Below are 20,716 nucleotides of genomic sequence, written 5' to 3' on the forward strand. Positions count from 1 at the left end.
CAGTTTGTTGGTTGGAGGAAATTGAAACCTTCTGCTTCAAATACCAATATTGGGCTTCTCAGCCGCAGAAAAGACAAAGGGGATAAGAATATTTGTGAAAGTAATCTCCAGCAAGTTAGAAGTCTGGATGGGATGACAGAAGTCCTGTGAAGAGGAAATGGGACTCTGCTGCTGGCTTCCTAGGGACTACCCTTGGGATGGTTACAGGGTTCAGAATTGGGCTTATGTTTTCATTTAGTTTCAGAGACTAATACCTTTCCCTTTGTGTCTCTCACTTTTGTAATCTTCCAGCTGGCCCAGACTAGCAGGTTTTTTCTGCTCTGGGATAGCTCTTTGCTTTGATGGGAGCTGTTGATGCTCGTGGATAAATACATATGTAATCTACTGCAGCCAGAGGAGGAATAGAAGAGCCAGAACAGCCACTGTGGTGGCCAGTTTTGAAGAGGAAGGGGTGCACTAGAACTGTCAGAGTAGGAAGTCTCCTCAGACACTGGGCCACATGTTCATTCAGAAAGCTGCAGGAGGGGCGCCAGGGTGGGTGGCCTAGTCCGTTAGGCTTAAGCCTCAGACTCTTGATTTTGGGTCAGGTCATGATCTCAGGGTCGGAAGATCAAACCCCATGCTGGTCACAGAGCCTACTTGAGATTCTCTCTCTCTCTCTGCCCCTCCCCAAGTAAAATAAATAAATAAATCTTAAAACAACAACAAAGAAAAAAACCTGCAGCTGCTAAACCTATGCAAGACTAAGGAAAGCTACCCAGTGCTATCATGAGGCAAACATGAAAGTCAGTGAATTTATCTAATACCCTTCTCTGTTTATTACTCTAACTCATATATCCCAGTTTCCACCAAAACCATGTCTTCTCCCATCCTAAGCCTTGGCAGTGTATCAGACCACTTGGTCATTTTAGTTATTGTTTATTGGCTACTTAGCATATTTCTCACAGCTAGTTATACATCTTTACCCTATTTCCCAAGTACTCTGTTCTCAGGGAATAATTATCTCTTGATTTCAGAGAGAAAATGACCTCTTTTCTTTTTTTAAGGTTTTATTTATTTATTTGAGAGAGAGAGAGCACATGAGCAGAGAGAGGGGCAGAAGGAGAGAGAGAAGCAGACTCACCACTGAGCAGGGAGCCCAGAATCAGGACTCGATCCCTGGACCCTGAGATCATGACCTGAGCTGAAAGGCACTTAACCGACTTAGCCACCCAGGCACATGACCTCCTTTCTAAGGCAAACCTCTCCATTTGTGCTCTTGATTACCTTTCTTCTCTGGAACTTTTACTGTATCACTTATCACTTGTAACTTCACGTTGTTCTTGAATTGTTTATTTATTTATGTCTCCTACAAGTAGTATTTATTCCTCCCACAAGTTTGGATCAGGTCTCCCCCTTCTGGAAAACATCTCTTAAGTCTGTCCTTTTTTGTCATCTTCATATTTTTAACAGTCTAATCTTTCTCTTTTCTACCACTCAATCCTTAGCCTCTTGCAGCTACTATTCTACTGTACCTTCCAGGGTCACTAATTATCATACCAAATTAGTTACTTTTTTTTTTAAGATTTTATTTATGGGTGGCACCTGGGTGGCTCAGGTCATGATCTTGGGGGCCTGGGATCAAGCCCTGTGTGGGGCTCCCTGCTCAGTAGGCAGTCTGCTTCTGCCTCTGCCCCCCTCCCACTCGTGCTCTCTCCCTCTCAAATGAATAAATCAAATCTTAAAAAATTAAAAAAATATTTTATGTATCTGAGAGAGAGAGCATGCAAATAAGCAGGTGGGGAGGGGCAGAGGGAGAAGCATACTGCTTACTGAGCAGGGAGCCCAATGTGGGGCTTGATCCCAGGATCCCAAGATCATGACTCATAATCCAAACCTAAAGGCAGATGCTTAATGAACTGAGCCATCTAGGCACCCCCAGTATCAAGTATTCTAATATATTTTCCACCGAATCAGTAACTAGATCCAAGCACAAAGGCTATGTGCTCCATGCTCTCTGTAGCATCTGACACGCTTGATGTTACCTACTGAAACTCTCCTCCCTTGGATCCCATGACAGCATGCTATCCACTATCCTAATTCTCCTCTTACCTTCCTCGCAGCAAATTCTATACCTTGTAATGGTCCCACTTAAGCCTGATCTAGGGTGTGGGCATTCCCTTAGGCTTAGTCCTTGATCCTTTATTCTCTGACTATATTCTTTCACTTAAAAATTTCATCTTTCATGGCTTTACTGCCTCAACTTTCAAGACTTCTGAATTGGGAATCTCTGGGTGGCTCAGCGGTTTGGTGCCTGCCTTCGGCCCAGTGTGTGATCCTGGAGACCCGGATCGAGTCCCACATCAGGCTCCCTGCATGGAGCCTGCTTCTCCCTCTGCCTCTCTCTCTCTCTCTCTCTCTCTCTCTCTCGTATTTCATGAATAAATAAATAAAATCTTTAAAAAAAAAAAGACTTCTGAATCTCCATCTCTAATCCCAATTTCTCCCCTAGAAGACATACTGAATGTCTACATCTTTGCTGAACAGTTCTATTTACATGTTATTAGTACCTAAATATTGTTGAAAATTTCAGCATTTTAGAACCAAGAGGTATCATTCACCACTCCTCCTCATTTTTTAGATGAGGAAACTTAGGTGGCTTATGCAAGACAGCACAACATGCGGACAGAACTCTGGATTTCCAGTCTGGTGCTTTTTCCAGTGGTCACCAATCAAAATATTATCTTTCCTTTAAAGATGTCCTGTTTTGCTGTTTTATACTCTTTTTTTTCTGTTAACACTATACTACCATCATTTTTCTAGATAACTAAACTTAAAACTGCCCTCTTCCTACCCATTTCATTGCCACATTTTTGGTCTGAACTTTAACTATAGGAATAGTCTCTCTTACCTCTCATCTCTGCTCACTGATACCAGATTACTTTTCCTAGAACAGTGCTTTGCATGTCATTTCCTATTCAACTCCTCCAATGGCTCCTCAGTGCTTTGAGAAGTTCAAAGACTTTTCTTAAAGTCTTTGTTTCTCCTTCTGTTCTCCCACTTGATCCCTATGTTTACTTTTTCATTTGCCCTTGATGAACACTGTAAGACTTTTTAACTCTGAACTCTTCTTCATGCTGTTCACCTTGCCCAGTCTTTCCTGCGTCTGTCAACTAAATCCTACCTTTAAGAGACTCACTCAAGGCCTTCTCCCAATTATTCTTTCCACTAAACATGATGTATAAGCCATCTTGGGCCCTTTCCTCCATCAAATGAGATCATGCACATAAAGTGCCCATACAAGGTTTGGCATATAGCAGGCTCTCAAAAATGTTACTTTCCCTCTGCTTTTATTTCAAAAAGAATTTTCCATTTTATCCCAGTTGATTCCCATGACAAATTTCGTGATTGAGGGCAGACATTGGTCTCATTTTACAGACGAGAAAATAGACTAAGAGTTTGTTAGGAGTCAGCAAGACCCAGATAGTAAATGTTTTAGGCTTTGTGGGCCATACATCTCTGTCGCAACTACCCATCTCTGCCATTGTAGCCCAAAACAGCCATATCTAATATGTAAACAAATGAGCACAACTGTGCTCCTATAAAGTTTTATTTACAAAAACAGGGGTTGAACTGGATTTTATCTATAAGCCATAGATCTCAGACTATTGGTTCAAGTGACACAGAACTTATGACTATCAGAATTTGGATAGAAATCAGATCTCTTGGGATGGCTGGGTGGCTCAGTGGTTGAGCGTCTGCCTTTGGTTCAGGGCATGATCCTGGGGTCCCGGGATGGAGTCCCACATTGGTTCTTTGTGAGGAGCCTTCTTCTCCCTGTGCCTATGTCTCTGCCCCTCTCTGTCTCTCATGAATAAATAAATAAAATCTTTTTTAAAAAATTAAAAGAAATCAGATCTCTCGACTTCTAATCCACTGCTTTTCCATCATATTATCCTTTTGCCTATATAACTTACTTTGTATTTATCATACGCTAATTTGTTTTACTACTTAACTTTAATGTCTACTGTATTGTCTTCTAGTGGTCCAAGAGGTACTGGAATGGTATGAAAAACAAAGAGTAGGCATTTACAAAGTTTGTTAATAAGCATGATGATGTCCTAATCTAGCTCTATTTTAGTATGTTGAACCTGGCTTACCTTATAACACAAGTACCTGCTTGTGCACCTTTCTTCTTTTGAGCCTTTCTCTACTGTTTTCCAGTACACGCTAGATCTGAATTTATGTGACAAACCAGAGATGGATATGTAGAAATAACATACAAAAAAAAGAAAAGCTGTTTCCACAGTGAAGAAGAAATAAAGGAGATATTTCCACTAGGTCTCACTGGGAGGCAAAGGGATAGAAGTTGACATAAAAAAAAGTCTTCAATTCAGGATGCCTGGCTGGCTCAGTCTGTGGAGCATGGGACTCTTGATCTTGGTGGTAGGTTCCAGCCCCACCTTGGGTGTGGAGATTGCTAAGAACAAAATCTTAAAACAAAACAAAAACAAACAAACAACTTCAATTCTAAAATCTTCAGGCGTTTCCCAATTTATTTAGTGATTTCAGTTTATGTAGTGAAATGCCTAGGCAGATGATGCTATAGGAAACTCATGGTATGTTCATTTTGTTTCTTTTCCTTAGTTTTTAAGCAGATAAGGGGCGTAAAGCTGTGGTTTTTTTTTGTTTTTGTTTTTGTTTTTTTTTTTCCGGAGAGCGGATCTCAAAGAATCTGTGTCCTTTGAGAAAACAGGAAGCATGTTTAGGAAGCTTTGCCTATTTCTCTCATTTTCCTTCAAGAAATTATTTAAGTATCGATTACAGGTATACCTGAGTGGCTCAGCTGTTGAGCACGTGTCTTTGGCTCAGGGAGTGATCCTGGGGGTCTTGAGATCGAGTCCCACATCGGGCTCCCTGCGAGAGGCCTGCTTCTCCCTCTGCCTATATCTCTGCCTCTCTCTCTTATGAATAAATAAAATCTTTTAAAAAGTAAATATCGATTACAGATTTGATAGGATCAGGGAGTACGGAATCACACTGACCTTCTCAAAGACCGAAGCATGAGAAAACGAGCAAACTGTTTTGGGCGAATTTAAGGCAACGAGTATTGTGCTTTGTCGGGTGTAGAGTACAGGCTGGAGGCTTGGGGAGTCTGGCGGGGGTGTGGGGGTGGGGAGCCTGGAGAAGCAATCAACTCGAGCCAGAAAGAATTGCTATGGTTTCCAAGCTGTTTCGGGTTTGTTTTTGGTTTCTTGGTTTTTTTCCGCCCTCCTTCCAGCCAGAATTTCCACGCGCCGCGCAGGAGAGGACGTAGCTTCCGCTTCCGGCCGCGCGCCACCTTCCCGGCTGCTGGTTGCTGAGGGCGTGAGGTGAGGAGCGGAGGATGGGAATGGGGAGAGCAGGACGGGTGTCGTGGGAGGGGAAACTTGCGCGAGAAAGACGGAGAAAGACTCCGTTCCCAGTTCTCGCCCCAAACGCTCCTGGGGCGGTGAGCGGTACCTGGAGCACCCTGTGGCGTTTCCGGATCCTCCCGTCCGGGCTTCGTATATCTCCGTGGTGACGCCCTGCTCCAGTTTCGTTTCTTCCCCTAAGTTAGGGTTTGTATCCGCAAAGAGAACTAGGCAGTCTTGGTTATGATTAGCGTATACTCTCTAAGATGTGAAGACTCCACGTGCTCTGTGTCCTTTGTTTCCAAGGTCCTTGCTTTTCCAGATCCTAAGTAAGCCACGCGGTAAGTGTGCATTCTGCTGTTTTCCTTTTCTTACCTGGTCTCTATACTTTCCCTTTCTCCATCACCCTTTAGGCCCTGCGGAGTGAAGATTTAATTCCAAGGTCATGGCAAAACATCTGAAGTTCGTTGCCAGGACTGTGATGGTACAGGAAGGGAACGTGGAAGGTGCATACAGGACCCTAAACAGGTAACCAGAAACAAGCTCTCTTGGGAAGTGCTTCGGTAGTTATTCTCTCCTTCCCCTGTCATAGATTGTTCTCAAACTTACATCAGCCAGGTCTTCAGAGTCTCTTGAAACTTTTCAGCCCCTTAGTTTATTATCTTAAAAATGAAGTTTTCCCCCAAACCTAACAGTATGAAGTTTGTTTATACAGAGCCTGAATTCTCTCCCAAGACTTAAGGAGCCCAAAGGGAAAATCAAAATGTAACTGGACAGTGGGAACGTAGTATGTGATAAATATAAAGTTGAGGGATTGGTGTCAGACAAGGCTAATAGATGAATTCAGATCTGGGATCTTGGAGAAGCGAGCAAGAGATGGAAAAGTCTTAACAGGTTTGAGAAAGGTTACAGCATTAGCAAAAACAAAGGTGGAAATGAACTAGGAGTATCCGAAGAGCTGTTTTGAAAGTTTTTTTTTTTTAAGATTTTATTTATCTATTCATGAGAGACATAGAGACAGAGACACAGGCAGAGGGAGAAGCAGGCTCCACGCAGGGAGCCCCACACGGGACTCGAACCCTGGTCTCCAGGATCATGTCCTTGGCCTAAGGCGGTGCTGAACTGTTGAGCCACCCGGGCTGCCCAGATTTTATTTATTTATTCATGAGAGACACAGAAAGAGAGGCAGAGACACTGGCAGAGGGAGAAGCAGGCTCCATGCAGGAAGCCTGACGTGGGACTCGATCCCGGTTCCCCAGGATCAGGCCCTGGGCTGAAGGCAGCGCCAAACCGCCAAGCCACCCAAGCTGCCCTGTTTTGAAAGGTTTTTGAATGCTAGACTAAAGAGGTGTAGAAGAGCTGTAATAAAGAATACCTTACCATCATATGTTCTCAGGCCAATAGTTAATTAGTCTTCCCTTATCACTGGTTATAAGGATTTTGATTTTCTGTCTCGCTTCATCATTTTCTCTCTCCAGTATGAAAGAAACAGATGCTTGTTGAATTGAATTATCAAAGAATTATATGAAAGAGATCTTAAGAGAATATATGAGCTGGCCTTCTACCTTAAGGCCAATAAAATGGTAGCTTTATTACACAAGTAAGGGAAGCTTAGGACATGTAAATTATGTTTCTTGGATCACATGATTATTGAATGGTGGAGAGGGGTGTAAAATACACCTTTCTAGGGATCCCTGGGTGGCGCAGTGGTTTGGCGCCTGCCTTTGGCCCAGGGCGCGATCCTGGAGACCCGGGATCAAATCCCACGTCGGGCTCCCGGTGCATGGAGCCTGCTTCTCCCTCTGCCTATGTCTCTGCCTCTCTCTCTCTGTGTGACTATCATAAAAAAAAAAAAAAAAAAAAAAAAATAACACCTTTCTATGCAGTGTTCTAGTTCCTCTGGAGATGTAGACACCTATTTATTTGAGGGTGCCTGGGTGGCTCAGTCAGTTAAGTGTCTGCCTTCGGCTCCGGTCATGATCTCAGGGTCCTGGAGTTGTCCCATGTGGGGCTCTCTGCTGAGCAGGGAGCCTGCTTCTCTCCACTCTGCTCCACTCATGCTCACTCTCTCTCAAATACAATCTTAAAAAAAAAAAAGAATATTTGATTGGGCTTATTAGGGTTGTTGGGGTCTGAGAGGGTAAATGAAAGAGAAACTAGTTCTTAGCAGAGTTGTAGGTGTGGAGTGTTGGATGACAGAAGACCATATTAAATGAGGGCGAAGGTGCTGTGAGAAGCAGTTGCAGGCTCAAGATGGTTTCTGTATTGTCTTTTTTTTTTTTTTTAAGATTGTATTTGTTTGAGAGAGAGCATGAGTGGGGTGAGGGATAGAGAGAGAAGCAGGCTCCCCACTGAATAGGGAGTCCAATAGGGGCTCGATCCCAGGACTCCGGGATCATGGCCTAGGCCAAAGGCAGACGCTTAATGGATTGAGCTACCCAGGTGCCCTGATTGTGTGTCTGTTAGAAGGATCTGGTCTTAGATCAGCCCCATTACCTCATTCTATGTGTGTGCATACCAGTTGTATCCTTGGGCAGAAGCTGTCCCCTAAAGATACTCAGTTAAGTACTATGTGGGAAGATTCCCTGTATCATTTTTTTTTTCATTTTTTTAAAAAATATTTTTATTCATTCATGAGAGGCACACAGAGAGAAGCTGGCTCCATGCAGGGAGCCCAATGTGGGACTCGATCCCAGGACCCCAGGATCATGTTCTGGGCCGAAGGCATGTGCTCAACCACTGAGCCACCCAGGTTTCCCTGTATCATTTTTTTCTATCACTGCTCATTCCCAACTCTTTCCTATTTCAGACCAGGTGGCACCTCTGTGAGAGGGTTGAGGTATCTAATAACTTTTCTCTGCCCCTGTAGAATAAGCACAAATTGAATGTCTTTATAGACTCCATAGTGAATTAGTTAGTGAGATTAAATGCTGAATTTGGGAAAAGGAGGTCATGCAGGTTCCTCTATTGTTTTTCTGATCTTTACCTGTAAGTCTTCCTATGATTTATTTTGGTGGGTTTAGATGGGTCTATTAGCCAGGGTGATTGAGATGTTTATATTATTGAGGGATGTCAAAGTCTAGCCATTAATTGATGGTAAAACAAATTTATAAAGGCTTAGCTTTAGCTCCACTAACCTCCACTGTTCCTAAAGTGCAAATAACACAAAAGCAAAATTTTGATTAAAAAATCAAAATTTAAAGATTTTATTTATTTGAGAAAGACAAATAGTGAGAGAACATGAGTGGGGAGGAGAGGGAGAAGCAGGCCCCCCACTGAGCAGGAAGCCCCATGTGGGGCTGGATCCCAGAACTCGGGACCACGACTTGAACTCAAGGCAGATGCCCAACCAACTGAGCCACCCAAGTGCCCTCAAAATTTTGATTTTTAAGAAATGAGTTACTTTGGCAAGGAATGAAAAAATAATTTATGGTGCAGGATTATTTATTGAACCATTTTTTATGTTTGTATCAAGGAAGTAGCTACAACTTTAAAACTTTTGACCAAAGCTTTGATGATGGCTTGAATATAAGAGTACAGCCCCCTGGGGCACCTGGGTGGTTCAGTTGGTTGAATGAATGACTCCTGATTTCAGCTCAGGTCATGATCTTGGGGTAATGGGATCAAGCCCTGAGTCAAACTCTACGTTCAATGGAGAGTCTGCTGGACATTTTCTCTCCTCACATCTTGCATGTTCATGCGCTCTCTCTCTCAAATAAACAAATCTTAGGAAAACAAAACAAAACAAAACAAAACACAGACCCTGTAGTAGACTGCCCGGTTCAAATAGATCTCAGCTCTGCCGTTTATTAGCTTCATGATCTATGGTAAGCTACTTAATGTCTCTGCCTCAGTTTCTTCATCTGTAAAGTGGAACTAATAATAAAATAGCACCTACCTCACAGGGTGGATGTGAGGATTAAATTAGTTAATATGATTAAATTGCTTAGAACAGTGCTTGGCACATAGTAGGCATTGTGTGTTAGTTATTTTCATAATTTGGAAGTCATTGTAAGGAAGATTTTTACCCTTTTGGTTTTGCTTTGTGGGTGATTTGTTTGCTTATTTATTTATTTTTGTTTTGCTTATTTATTTATTCATGAGAGAGACAGAGACATAGGTAGAGGAGAATCAGGTTCCCTGTGGGGGGCCTGATGTGGGACTCCATACCAGGACCCCGGGATCACTCCCTGAGCCGAAGGCAGATGATCAACCATTGAGCCACCCAGGTGTCCCTGTTTATTTATTTTGAATGATTAAAAATTTACTGTAGCTGTTTTTTCTCTATCTTCCTTGATCATCAGGTTATGCTCAAGGTGGACTGAAGATGAAAAGATAAGAAAATTAAGCCAGTTTGCTGCTGATACTGGAAGGACTTTTCTTATAGATAGTGATACTTCCCAACCAAGGCTCCTCTACTTAGCCTATTGCTAATCTTATTTTGAAATAATAGCATTTATTCCCCCTGTATGCTCTGCTTTCTCATCTCCATTTCCAGTTACAAAAATTTAAAACCTGAAAAACAGGGACTCCTGGGTGGCTCAGTGGTTGAGCGTCTGCCTTCGGCTCAGGGCGTGATCCTAGAGTTCTAGGATCAAGTCCCACATCAGGCTGCATGGAGCCTGCGTCTCCCTCTGCCTATGTCTCTGCCTCTCTCTTTCTGTGTCTTTCATGAATAAATAAATAAAATCTTAAAAAAAAACCAAAAACCCTGAAAAACAGAATATTTCTAATTTCCTCCGTGAAGGTGATCCTCTTTCCATTGATGTTAGACTTGAAGAAAACATTAGGCCTTCTCTACCTTCTGAGAGAAGACTTTTCTGGTGTCTTTGGGATCTTTCTAATTAACTTAGAACCAAATATCTGTATATCTACATCTTCCAAAATCCGTATTTAGCCAATATATTTTTATTTTAATTAACATTAGAATTTTTCTTTTCCATTTTTTTTCCTTTTTTAAATTTTCTCTAAAAATCCTTCCTGATTCCAGGTGCAAATGGGTGGTAGGTGAGAGAAAAATAAATACATGGCAGAAGGTGAGGCATGTTTGGTTTTCTTCCATCTGGCCTGGCCTGGCACTATCTCAGATCTTGTTCTTAGGTATCTGTTTTCATATTGCTCTTTTTTTGTCTTTCTTTCTTTCATTCTTCTTTTTGTTAAACAGCAGCCCCATACTTCTTTTAAGATTCTCTTTGTAGGTGAATGGCAGTTTGTGCATACTTTTTTCCTAGGTATAAGTGCTAATTTTAGTCAGAAACCGAAGGAAACTGGCCAGTGTGACACCATGCGGATTTCAACCCTGGCTACCAATTTGGAATCACTTGGGGAACCTTTAAAAAACCTCTTGATGCCAAGGCCCCCCTCGAGACTAAGTCTGGGCAGTGGCATCTGACCAGCAGCATTTTTTAAAATGTCCCATGAGATTTTAGTTTTGAGCCAGGATTGTAATAAACTTCTTAAGAGCAGAGACCTGTGCATTTTCATTTTTATATCCCTTACATTTGCCAAAATGTCTGGCGCATAGAAAGCTCTCAGTAAGTGTCTATTTAATGAATGTAAATGTTTCTTTATCTTTTGTCAATCTCTTAATGTTTGTTAGACCTTCCCAAAGGTATCCTTAACAGCAAAGGAGAGTGAAAGAACTATAGGGTTTCTGCTACTATAAGCAAACATGGGTTCTCTTTGAAGTTTCTCTTTTTTTAATGAAAATTTTAGGTGATTTTTTTTTTTTTTTAAGATTTTATTTGTTCATGAGAGACACAGAGAGAGGCAGAGACATATAGGTAGAGGGAGAAGCAGGCTCCTTGTGGAAAGCCAGATGCAGGATTTTATCCCAGGATGCTGGGATCACAACCTAAGCCGGAGGCAGACGCTCAACCACTGAGCTACCCAAGCATGATTTTTTTTTTTTTTTAATTCATTGCCATTGCATCTGTTTTAAGGGTAGCACCTCCACCCCTGTTCAAGTTAAAATTGTTGGGGTTTTTTTTAGGATTTTATTTATTTATTTGTGAGAGACACAGGCAGAGGGAGAGGCAGGCTCCTGGAGGGGAGCCCAATGTGGGACTTGACCTCGGGACTCTGGGATCATGCCCTGAGCCAAAGGCAGACACTCAACCGCTGAGCCACCCAGGCGTCCCTGAAATTGGTTCTTTGGGCAAATGTATCAACTTTATCCAGAGACTTTTGTCTCTGGATTGTACTCTTGGCACACTCAATTATCCTAGTTAAGAAATATAGCATTTCTGGGGCACCTGCGTGGTCCATTTGGTTAAGTGGCAGACTTGATTTTGGCTCAAGTCATGATCTTGGTGTCTTAGGATCGAGCCCCACATCAGGCTCCTTGCTCAGCCAAGAGTCTGCTTGAGGATTCTCTCTCTTCCTCTCTTTCTGCCTCTCCCCTTACTTGTGGTTTCCCCTCAAAAATAAATACATATATCTTTTTAAAAAAGTGTGGCATTACTTTTTTTACTTTTATTTACTTTTATTTACTTTATTTTAGGTATTAGAACAATTTAGGAATAGCTTTTGGAAAAAAAAGAACTACATATTAAAAAGGAAAGAATTTGATCAGAAAGAAGAGGAATGGTTAGAAACAAAAATATACGAAGAGATTCAAGTTCCAGAAGCTTAGGGCCTGAGGTGTGAAGATCTCTTTTTGGCTTCTTTATGAATTTAGAAAATTCATACTTTGTGGCTGGGGTTATCCGGGATTATCTAGGAAAGCAGTACAAGAAGTGCATATTGTTGGGACACCTGGTGGTTCAGTTGGTTAAGTGTCTGCCTTTGGCTCAGGTCATGATCTCAGGATCCTGGAATACAGCCCTGAGTCAGGCTCCCTGCTCAGAGAGTTTTCAGTCTAATGAGGGAGATGTTTATATAAATAACTATTAGAATGGAGGAATGAAACAATCGCTAAGTAGTTCTGCAACAAAAGAAATGATTTTCTTTAAGAAGATAAGAAACTTCTGGAAAGATGGCGTCTAGGCTTGGCATCAAGAAGATGAGGGAAATTTCAGAAGGTTAGCAACTGGAGGTGGGGTGGCATTCTAGGTTGCGGAAACAGCATGAATAAAGACTTGGTATCAAAGGGTGTTTAGGGAGTAGTCAGCAAAGTAGTCTGGTTGGAGCTTATGGTACATGGAAAAATGATGGGTGAGGCTTTTATTTAATGCTCTTATTTGTATCATTGGTGTGATAGCCTCTTTCCTTGTATTAAGTAGGTCCGGGGATATCTCGGGCCTACAGAACTTCAGCTGTGTCAGTTAAACTTTAGAGATGGGACAGCATTTGCTGTCTAGGAATCACTCCTAGTGATTTGTTTTTCCTACTACAAATGACCCATCCCATCTGAAGATTCTGAAATGACCCCTTGGTTGAGAATCATTGCTATAGAGAGCCCTTGTTCTTAAGGACTGTGTCACATTCCTCAGGTGTGCTGTGGTAGAAAAAAGGATAGAAATATCCTGACTATAAACTTACCAAGAGCAAGGACTGTGTAATTAATTGCTTTGCTATTTCTTACAAATTCCTATATAGGACCTCTATATGTAGGCAGTTAATGCTATATAACCACCATTTCACATCATGATTTTTATAGACACCAATTGTTTGTCAGTTGACTTCTGGCCATCTGTGAAATTGGAAAAGAATAATAATGAGCCCACATTTCTAACTTCATTGCCTGCTTTAATACAGAATCCTCACCATGGATGGGCTCATTGAGGACATTAAGCGACGACGGTACTATGAAAAGCCTTGTCGCCGAAGACAAAGAGAAAGCTATGAAACCTGCCGGCGTATCTACAACATGGAAATGGCTCGCAAAATCAACTTCTTGATGCGAAAGAACCGGCCGGATCCGTGGCAGGGCTGCTGAGGCCTGTGGATAGTAGGCCCAGTATGAAAATCCCTATCCAGCTAATCTTTCTTTCTCTGATCCTATTTTCTCTTACTTTTCTTGTAATAAATTCAGTCACATATATGTAAGAAGGCCTGCATACATAGAAGCAGTCGCATAGTTAACAATGGACTCTGTCTTTTATTACATGAAAAAGAAAGTAAGTCAGAAAGTAGTCTAAGAGTAGAATGGTAGTTGCCAAGCACTGGCCGGGAGTGGGGCATGGGTAGTTAGTGTTTAATGGGTACAGAATTTTAGTTGGGGAAGCTGTACAAGTTCCAGAGACAGATGATGGTGATAGTTGCACAACACTGTGAATATGCTTAATGCCACTGAACTGTACATTAAATGGTTACAATGGCAAATTTCCTATATATTTAGCTATAATAAAAATTTATTGGGGAGGGACAAAAAGGGGGAGGAGGGGAAAAATTTATTAAATAGTCTAAGAGAGGTGAGGAACTTTTCTAAAATGTAGTGAAATATATCTACCATTTCCTACCCAATTCTTATGAAACCCAAAGCAGGAAATTATTGGAAAAGCATCTGTTACTCTTTACTGAACTGTACCCCCTCTACCAACTGTTAGATAAAAGGAGAGGAGGCATCTATGTATTTGGAATAAATTGCCACTGAAACACCCATCAACCAGACTAGTGCTGGAGTCCTTGTCTAGAGGAAATCTTAAGACAAACCTAACATTCGCTCCTGTTTTCTGTCTTTTTTTCAGTTTTCCTAAAGGAAGCTAATGAAGGGATAGTAAAGAAGAAATAAAGCGGTAGGTGGATGGTAGAAAAGAGAGAATGAGCGAATATTAAGAAATATAAGGGCACAGAGCCAGAAATATCTACAGCAGTGATTCTCAAAGTCTGGTCTTCAGATCAGCAGTATCATCATCACCCAGGAAATTGTTTGAAATGCAAATTCTGGGGCCTACTTTAGACTCTCTTGAATTGGAAATTGGGGTTAGAGCCCAGTAATCTATTTTAACAAGCCCTGGAAGTGATTCTGGTGCTTGTTAAAGTTTGAGAATCCCTGGCCCATCCAATTCAAAGTAGTTTGCAGGCAGAGATCCCTACTGTCTCCTCTACTCCTGTTCAACAAGCACTCTTTCGTATGTTATCTCTGTGGGAAGACTAGCTCCTCTGCTTCCTTTTGTTTCCTTTGGCCTTGCTCCCTGATAGCTACGCTGCTAGTATAAGGAGAGCTGGTGCCAACCTCTGTAGGAGAACACATTGGGTAGGTGGAGTGACTAGCCCATCTCTCCTTACCAAGGCTCCAGCCCTCAGTATGGTGTTTAAAAAGGAGGGAGGGTAAACAGACTGCCAAGCACTCCAGATTACTAGTGTTCAAACACTGCCCCCTTGTGCTATAAGTGCATGAAATCCAATTCTCTGGTCTTAATTTTAGTCTTCAATATCCTTTTTCCCTTTCACAGTTAACATACTTAATTGACTTAGGCAGGCCTGCAAAAAGATATGCTGGAACCACTGTTCCTTGCCTTTCAGGACTTGATCATTTTTCTTACCCTCATCAGTAAGGCCCAAGGTGAACAAAGCATATTATAGGGCACAGCATAGAAGTAGCTTAGCTTAGAAATAGATCTTATCCTTGCCCTCCAGAAACTTACACTGTGGTTGAAAAAATTCTGTATATAGGTGGTGTTCAATTTTGTTACCTTTGTACAACCTCATTTTCAAGTTAGGTCCCTTTTTAGTCTCTGAATGTGGTCATTTTTTTTTTTTTTTTAAAGATTTTATTTATTCATGCGAATACACAGAGAAGAGAGAGAGAGGCAGAGACATAGGTAGAGGGAGAAGCAGGCTCCATGCAGGGAGCCTGACGCGGGACTCGATCCGAGGTCTCCAGGATCACGTCCTGGGTTGAAGGCGGCACTAAACTGCTGAGCCACCCAGGCTGCCCTGAATGTGGTCTTTAATGTCACTTTTGAGTGATTTTGAGTCCAGGCATTGTTTCACCTCTGGCTAATTGCTGCTGCTGAAGAATAAAGTTCTGGCCTTTGACAAAATGGTAGGGTACCGTTTGTGATAATAGAGCCAGGCCTGTTACTTGGCAGTATTCCTCTGAGATTACAGTTTCTCCTGAGCCCCCTCCAAAATACCAAGGAGTGGTAATATCCCCTGCTTGTTCTAGTCACTTTCCTGACCGTTGTCCATGTCCCTCAGAGCAGTGAACAATGATGGATTTTAGCAAATAACCAGTTGAGAGGCCTCATGTGTAAAGAGGGTAACTGGATAGCTGCCTGAAGTCCAATCAGTTTGTGCTGTCATGGCAGGGAGAAAGACCTTCCACTCCCTGCTCTGAGAAGCTAGAAGATACCTTATGGTCATAAAATGAATAGAAAGTTCCCTAATCCTTTTATCCTTGCATTGGGTTCAGGAGAGTGGTGGTTTGGTGCTTACCCAGTTGCAGAGAGGTAGATGCAGTACCTCATATCCTGATCATCCTGATCTTAGGCACCTGTGACATTTCTTCGATGTGCACTGGATTGCCTCTGACAGGTCGATTCCAATCACAAGTTAAGAATCTTAAAATGTTTAGTGCTCTGGAAACAGGTACTGCTTTAAAATTGGGACTCTGTTGTGAAACTGACATTGTACTTTAAAATTTTCAGAAGTGAATTAAGTATGAAACGAGAGTTTGCCTATATGTTAACTGAAAACATTAAGGAATAATACCTCCCTGAATACTAACAAGATAAAGTAATTATGGAGTGATGTGTTAAATGTAGGTATTTGAAGGGAAAGGAAGATATTGGGACTTGCACTATGTGTATTTAAGTTTTTGGTTTTTTTTTTAATTCAATAATGAGAGACAGAGAGAGAGAGAGGCAGAGACACCGGAGAGAGAGAGACACAGACACAGGCAGAGGGAGAAGCAGGCTCCATGCAGGATGCCCGATGTGGGACTCCATCCCAGGTCTCCAGGATCACGCCCCAGGCCGAAGGCGGCACTAAACCACTGAGCCACTAGGGCTGTCTAAGCTTTTTGTTTAGAAAGATCTAGATTTAATCATGATCTTGGCAAGTTATTTAACATAAATTTTAGTTTCCCCTGTAAAATGAGAATAATTGTACATAGGGGTTTGTGGAGAGAATTAAATGAGCTCATGCATGTCAAATGCTTAGCGTGGTTTCTGGCACAGATCTTAATAAATGTTAGCAATAATCTCTGGCCAGTTGTGCCAGACAGAAGCCTGGTCATTGAGTCCTCCTCCACACTCAGCCATACTTAGCATTCACTTAATTCCTGTGTTGAAGACTAAAGTACCACAATAGCCATTTAACTATTTTGCATCAGTGTTGCCTGGCCTTCAAACCCTCCACCCTTACTTATGTCAGAATGTTCTAAAATGCAACCCTGATCGTTTCACTTTTCTGCTAAGTAAGTAATTGGTTCCCATTAATTTCTTTTTTTTTTTTAAGATTTTATTTATATTCATTTATGAGAGGCACAGAGAGAGAGAGAGAGAGGCAGAGACACAGGCAGAGGGAGAAGCAGGCTCCATGCAGGGAGCCTGATGTGGGACTTGATCCCGGAACTCCAGGATCACTCCCTGGGCTGAAGGCAGGCGCTAAACCACTGAGCCACCCAGGGATCCCCGGTTCCCATTAATTTCAAGATAAAGTCCAAAATACTAGCATGGCATTTAAGGCCTTTCATGACTGAATCATGTTTTTCTGTCTAGCCACTTGTCTTCTCCAATGAACTCCTGGGACATGCTGTTTTCTCCCTCTGCCTACACCAGCTCTCAGTTTGGCTGTTCTCTGAGATGACTTCCCTGATCTCTACCAACTTTTCTTTTTCTATTCCTTTTTTTGTGTGTGTCTTGAATTTATCTTTACAAGCTTACTTCTATATTAGTAGTTGATTTCTGTAATTTGTTGTGATGTATTGCTTATTTGCTTTTTTCTCTCCATTAGATTTTCAGTTACTGGAGGTTGGGTCTTTATTGTTTTTTGAACCACTATATTCCCAGTGCCTAGAATAATGCCCAGCATTTATATGCTTAATAAGTGGGGCAATGGGTTGCTCAGTCAGTTGAGCATTTCACTCTTGATTTTGGCTCAGGTCATGATCTTGGGGTCGTGGGATCAAGCTCTATGCTTGAGATTCTCTCCCTTTGCTCCCCCTAAAATAAATAAATCTTTAAAAAAAATAAATGCTCAATAAAGATTTTTTTAAAGATTTTTTTTTTAAAGTCCTCTCTAAAAAAAAAAGAAAAAAAAAGTCCTCTCTACAACCAGCATGCTCAAACTTAAAACCCTGAGATCAGGAGTCACATGCTCTACTGACTAAGCCAGCCGGACGCCCCTCAATATATATTTCTTGAAGGAACAGATGACAATAGTAATAATCAATTGAGTCTTACTATGTGCCTGGCACTGTACTAAATATTTCTTTATTGTAACAAAATATACATAACATGAAGTTTACCATTTAAACCATTTTTAAGTGTATAATTCATTGGCATTAAGTACTTGCACAATGTTGTGTGACTATCAGAACTATCAATTTCTAAAACTTTCATCACCTGAAACAAACTCAGTCATCATTAAGAAATAATTCTCGACACCTCCTCTCCACAGCCCTTGGTAGCCTCTATTCTACTTTCTATCTCTCTTTACTTGTTTCATCCTTGTGCAACAACATCCTTGTTGTTGTTAACATGTGTGCAGGGGCCATGCTAATCTTCTCTGTATCGTTCCAATTTTAGTGTATGTGCTGCCAAAGCGAACACTCTCTCTACTTGTTTATTCTAGATAGCTCATATATTTGGAATCATACAGTAGTTATCCTTTTGTGTCTGGTTTATTTCACTTAGCATATTTTCAAGGTTTATCCATGATGTAGCATGTATCAGAAGTCCATTCCTTTTAATGGCAATAGTCCATTGTACATATGTACCACATTTTGTCTATTTTTTCATCTGTCAGTGGACACTTGGGTTGCTTCTACTTTTTAGTTATTGTGAATAATGGGTGTGAACATGGGTGTTCAAATATCTCTTTGATACCCTGCTTTCAGTTCTTTTGTGTATACTCAGAAGGAGAATTGCTGGATCACATGGTAATTATATTTTTAATTTTTTGAGAAACCACCATACTGTGTACTATAGCAGCTGTACCATTTTACATTTCCACTACCAGTGTACAAGGTTCCAATCCTCCCCCCATGTCTTTATATCCTCACCAACACTTGTTATTTTCTGGGGGTTTTTTGGAGGCTTGGCTTTTTTTTGTTGGCTTGTTTGTTTGTTTTTCGTAGGCTCCACACTCAGCATGGAGTCCAACGTGGGGCTTGAACTCATGACTCTGAAATCAAGAGTCAGATGCTGGGCAGCCTGGGTGGCTGAGCAGTTTAGCGCCGCCTTCAGCCCAGCGCGTGATCCTGGAGACCCAGGATCGAGTCCCACAGCAGGTTCCCTGCATGGAGCCTGGTTCTCCCTCTGCCTGAGTCTCTGCCTCTCTCTCTTTCTTTGTCTCTGTCGTGAATAAATAAATAAAATCTTTAAAAAAATAATTAAAAAAGAGTCAGATGCTTAACTGAGCCATCTAGGCACCCATTTTGTTTATATTTTTGATAGTAGTCATTTTGATGAGTGTGAGATGGTATCTCCTTGTGCATTTTTTTTCCTTGTGGGTTTTGATTTGCCCTTCTCTGATGACTAATGATGTCGAGCATCTTTTCATGTGTTTATTGGTCATTTGTATATCTTTGCAGAAATGTGTATTCAAGTCCTTCACCCATTTTTTTAAAAAGATTTTATTTATTTATTCATGAGAGATAGAGAGAGGCAGAGACACAGGCAGAGGAAGAAGCAGGTTCCACACAGGGAGCCCGACATGGGACTCGATCCCGGGTCTCTGGGATCACACCCCAGGCCGAAGGCAGTGCTAAACCACTGAGCCCACCTGGGCTGCCCTTCACCCATTTTTGAATTGGGTTGTTTTTTATAGTTGTTGAATTATAGGAGTTCTTTATACTCTCTGGGATATTAATAACTTATCAGATATATGACTCAGAAATATTTCCTCCCATTCCATGGATTGTCTTTTCACTTTCTTGATAGTGTCCTTTGATGTACAAAAAGGTTTTAATTTTGGTGAAGTACAATTTATCTATTTTTTGTTGTTGTTAACATGTGTTTTTGGTGCCAGGGCCAAGAAATCACTGTCAAATTTGATATGAAGATTTTCCCCTATGTTTTCTACAAATTTTATAGTTTTTGTCCTTAAGTTTAGGTCTTTGATCCATTTTGTGCTGATTTATGTATATGATGTGCAGATACCCAGTTATGTATATGATGTGGATACCCAGTTTTTTCTGCATCATTCGTTGAGCAGACTGTCCTCCCATTGAATAGTCTTGACACCCTTGTCAAAAATCAGCTGGCCATATATGTGGGGTTTGTTTCTAGGCTCTATTCTGTTCTGTTGTTCTACATGGCTGCCCTTGTGTCAGTACCACAGTAACTGTTTTATACATTGCATTTAATCCTTAGAATATTCTTTTGAAGTAGAGATTTTTTTTTTAATTTTTATTTATTTATGATAGCCTCACAGAGAGAGAGAGAGGTAGAGAACACAGGCAGAGGGAGAAGCAGGCTCCATGCACCGGGAGCCCGACGTGGGATTCGATCCCGGGTCTCCAGGATCGCGCCCTGGGCCAAAGGCAGGCGCCAAACCGCTGCGCCACCCAGGGATCCCTGAAGTAGAGATTTTTATTTTATAATTGAGGAAACAATCTCAGAAGAGTTAATTACCTGAAGGAATCATAGGTAGTAACTGAGAGACTAAGGATTTAAACCCATCCAATTCCAAACATTAGAAATAAAATCAGTTCCTAGAAAAACATATTCCTCTGGAGAATTGAACCCAGACAGTTAAAAGCACTGAAACAGAATAAACTTACAACTTTGCAGTTGGACTCATTAGCCCATTCAGCAGACTTTGAATATTCTGGGAGACATTGGTGTTACATGCCATAGTTACAATGGGGAAGCTGAGTTAACGTAGTGGAGCTCCTTCAGTTTGTTACTCAAAACCAAGCTTTATTCCATTATGTCATGGTGCACCATCAGGGAAGGTGGGTCTTGGTATGTATTTCTAAAACTTCTTTAAAGCCAGCCATTAGATATAAAAATCTTCTCTGGGAAAGTCTAATAACTCCCTAGAGAATAATTGCATTTCCTGGTGAGTCTATCATTTAAGAAGACAACTTGGAATTTTAGTTTCTATAGTTTGCAATCTGGTACAGAATGGTTTATTTTCCACATATGAAAATGTGCCTAATATTGGATGTGTTTTTTCCAAATTATACTTTGCCCACATATGTGCTTTTCAGAAGCAGTGGTTTAAAGGGTTTAGAGCCTTATTTTGAAGAAAAGGAAAAATGCAGGCTTACTGATAGAATGAGAAAA

General features: G+C 41.3%; 1 protein-coding gene and 1 pseudogene across 3 annotated transcripts; one reads left to right on the forward strand and one right to left on the reverse strand.

The window, feature by feature from the left end:
* Positions 1-5,255: 5,255 nt before the first annotated feature.
* On the forward strand, positions 5,256-13,920 carry MRPS21 (mitochondrial ribosomal protein S21). Of its 3 annotated transcripts, none has more exons than XM_038562123.1 (3): positions 5,256-5,351; positions 5,786-5,900; positions 13,071-13,920. In XM_038562123.1, exons 2-3 carry the CDS (start codon positions 5,818-5,820, stop codon positions 13,249-13,251), a joined length of 264 nt encoding a protein of 87 aa, XP_038418051.1. In that variant the 5' UTR covers positions 5,256-5,351; positions 5,786-5,817; the 3' UTR covers positions 13,252-13,920. The 3 variants fall into 3 exon arrangements, with proteins under 3 accessions (XP_038418051.1, XP_038418052.1, XP_038418053.1); XM_038562124.1 differs by lacking the exon at positions 5,256-5,351 and adding an exon at positions 5,360-5,678; XM_038562125.1 differs by lacking the exon at positions 5,256-5,351 and adding an exon at positions 5,360-5,579.
* A 4,018-nt stretch (positions 13,921-17,938) lies between these two features.
* Positions 17,939-18,034, reverse strand: LOC119864067 (annotated as a pseudogene).
* Positions 18,035-20,716: the final 2,682 nt, after the last annotated feature.

Source organism: Canis lupus, chromosome 17 (genome assembly GCF_011100685.1).
Source record: "Canis lupus familiaris isolate Mischka breed German Shepherd chromosome 17, alternate assembly UU_Cfam_GSD_1.0, whole genome shotgun sequence".
NCBI classification, from domain to species: Eukaryota; Metazoa; Chordata; class Mammalia; order Carnivora; family Canidae; genus Canis; species Canis lupus.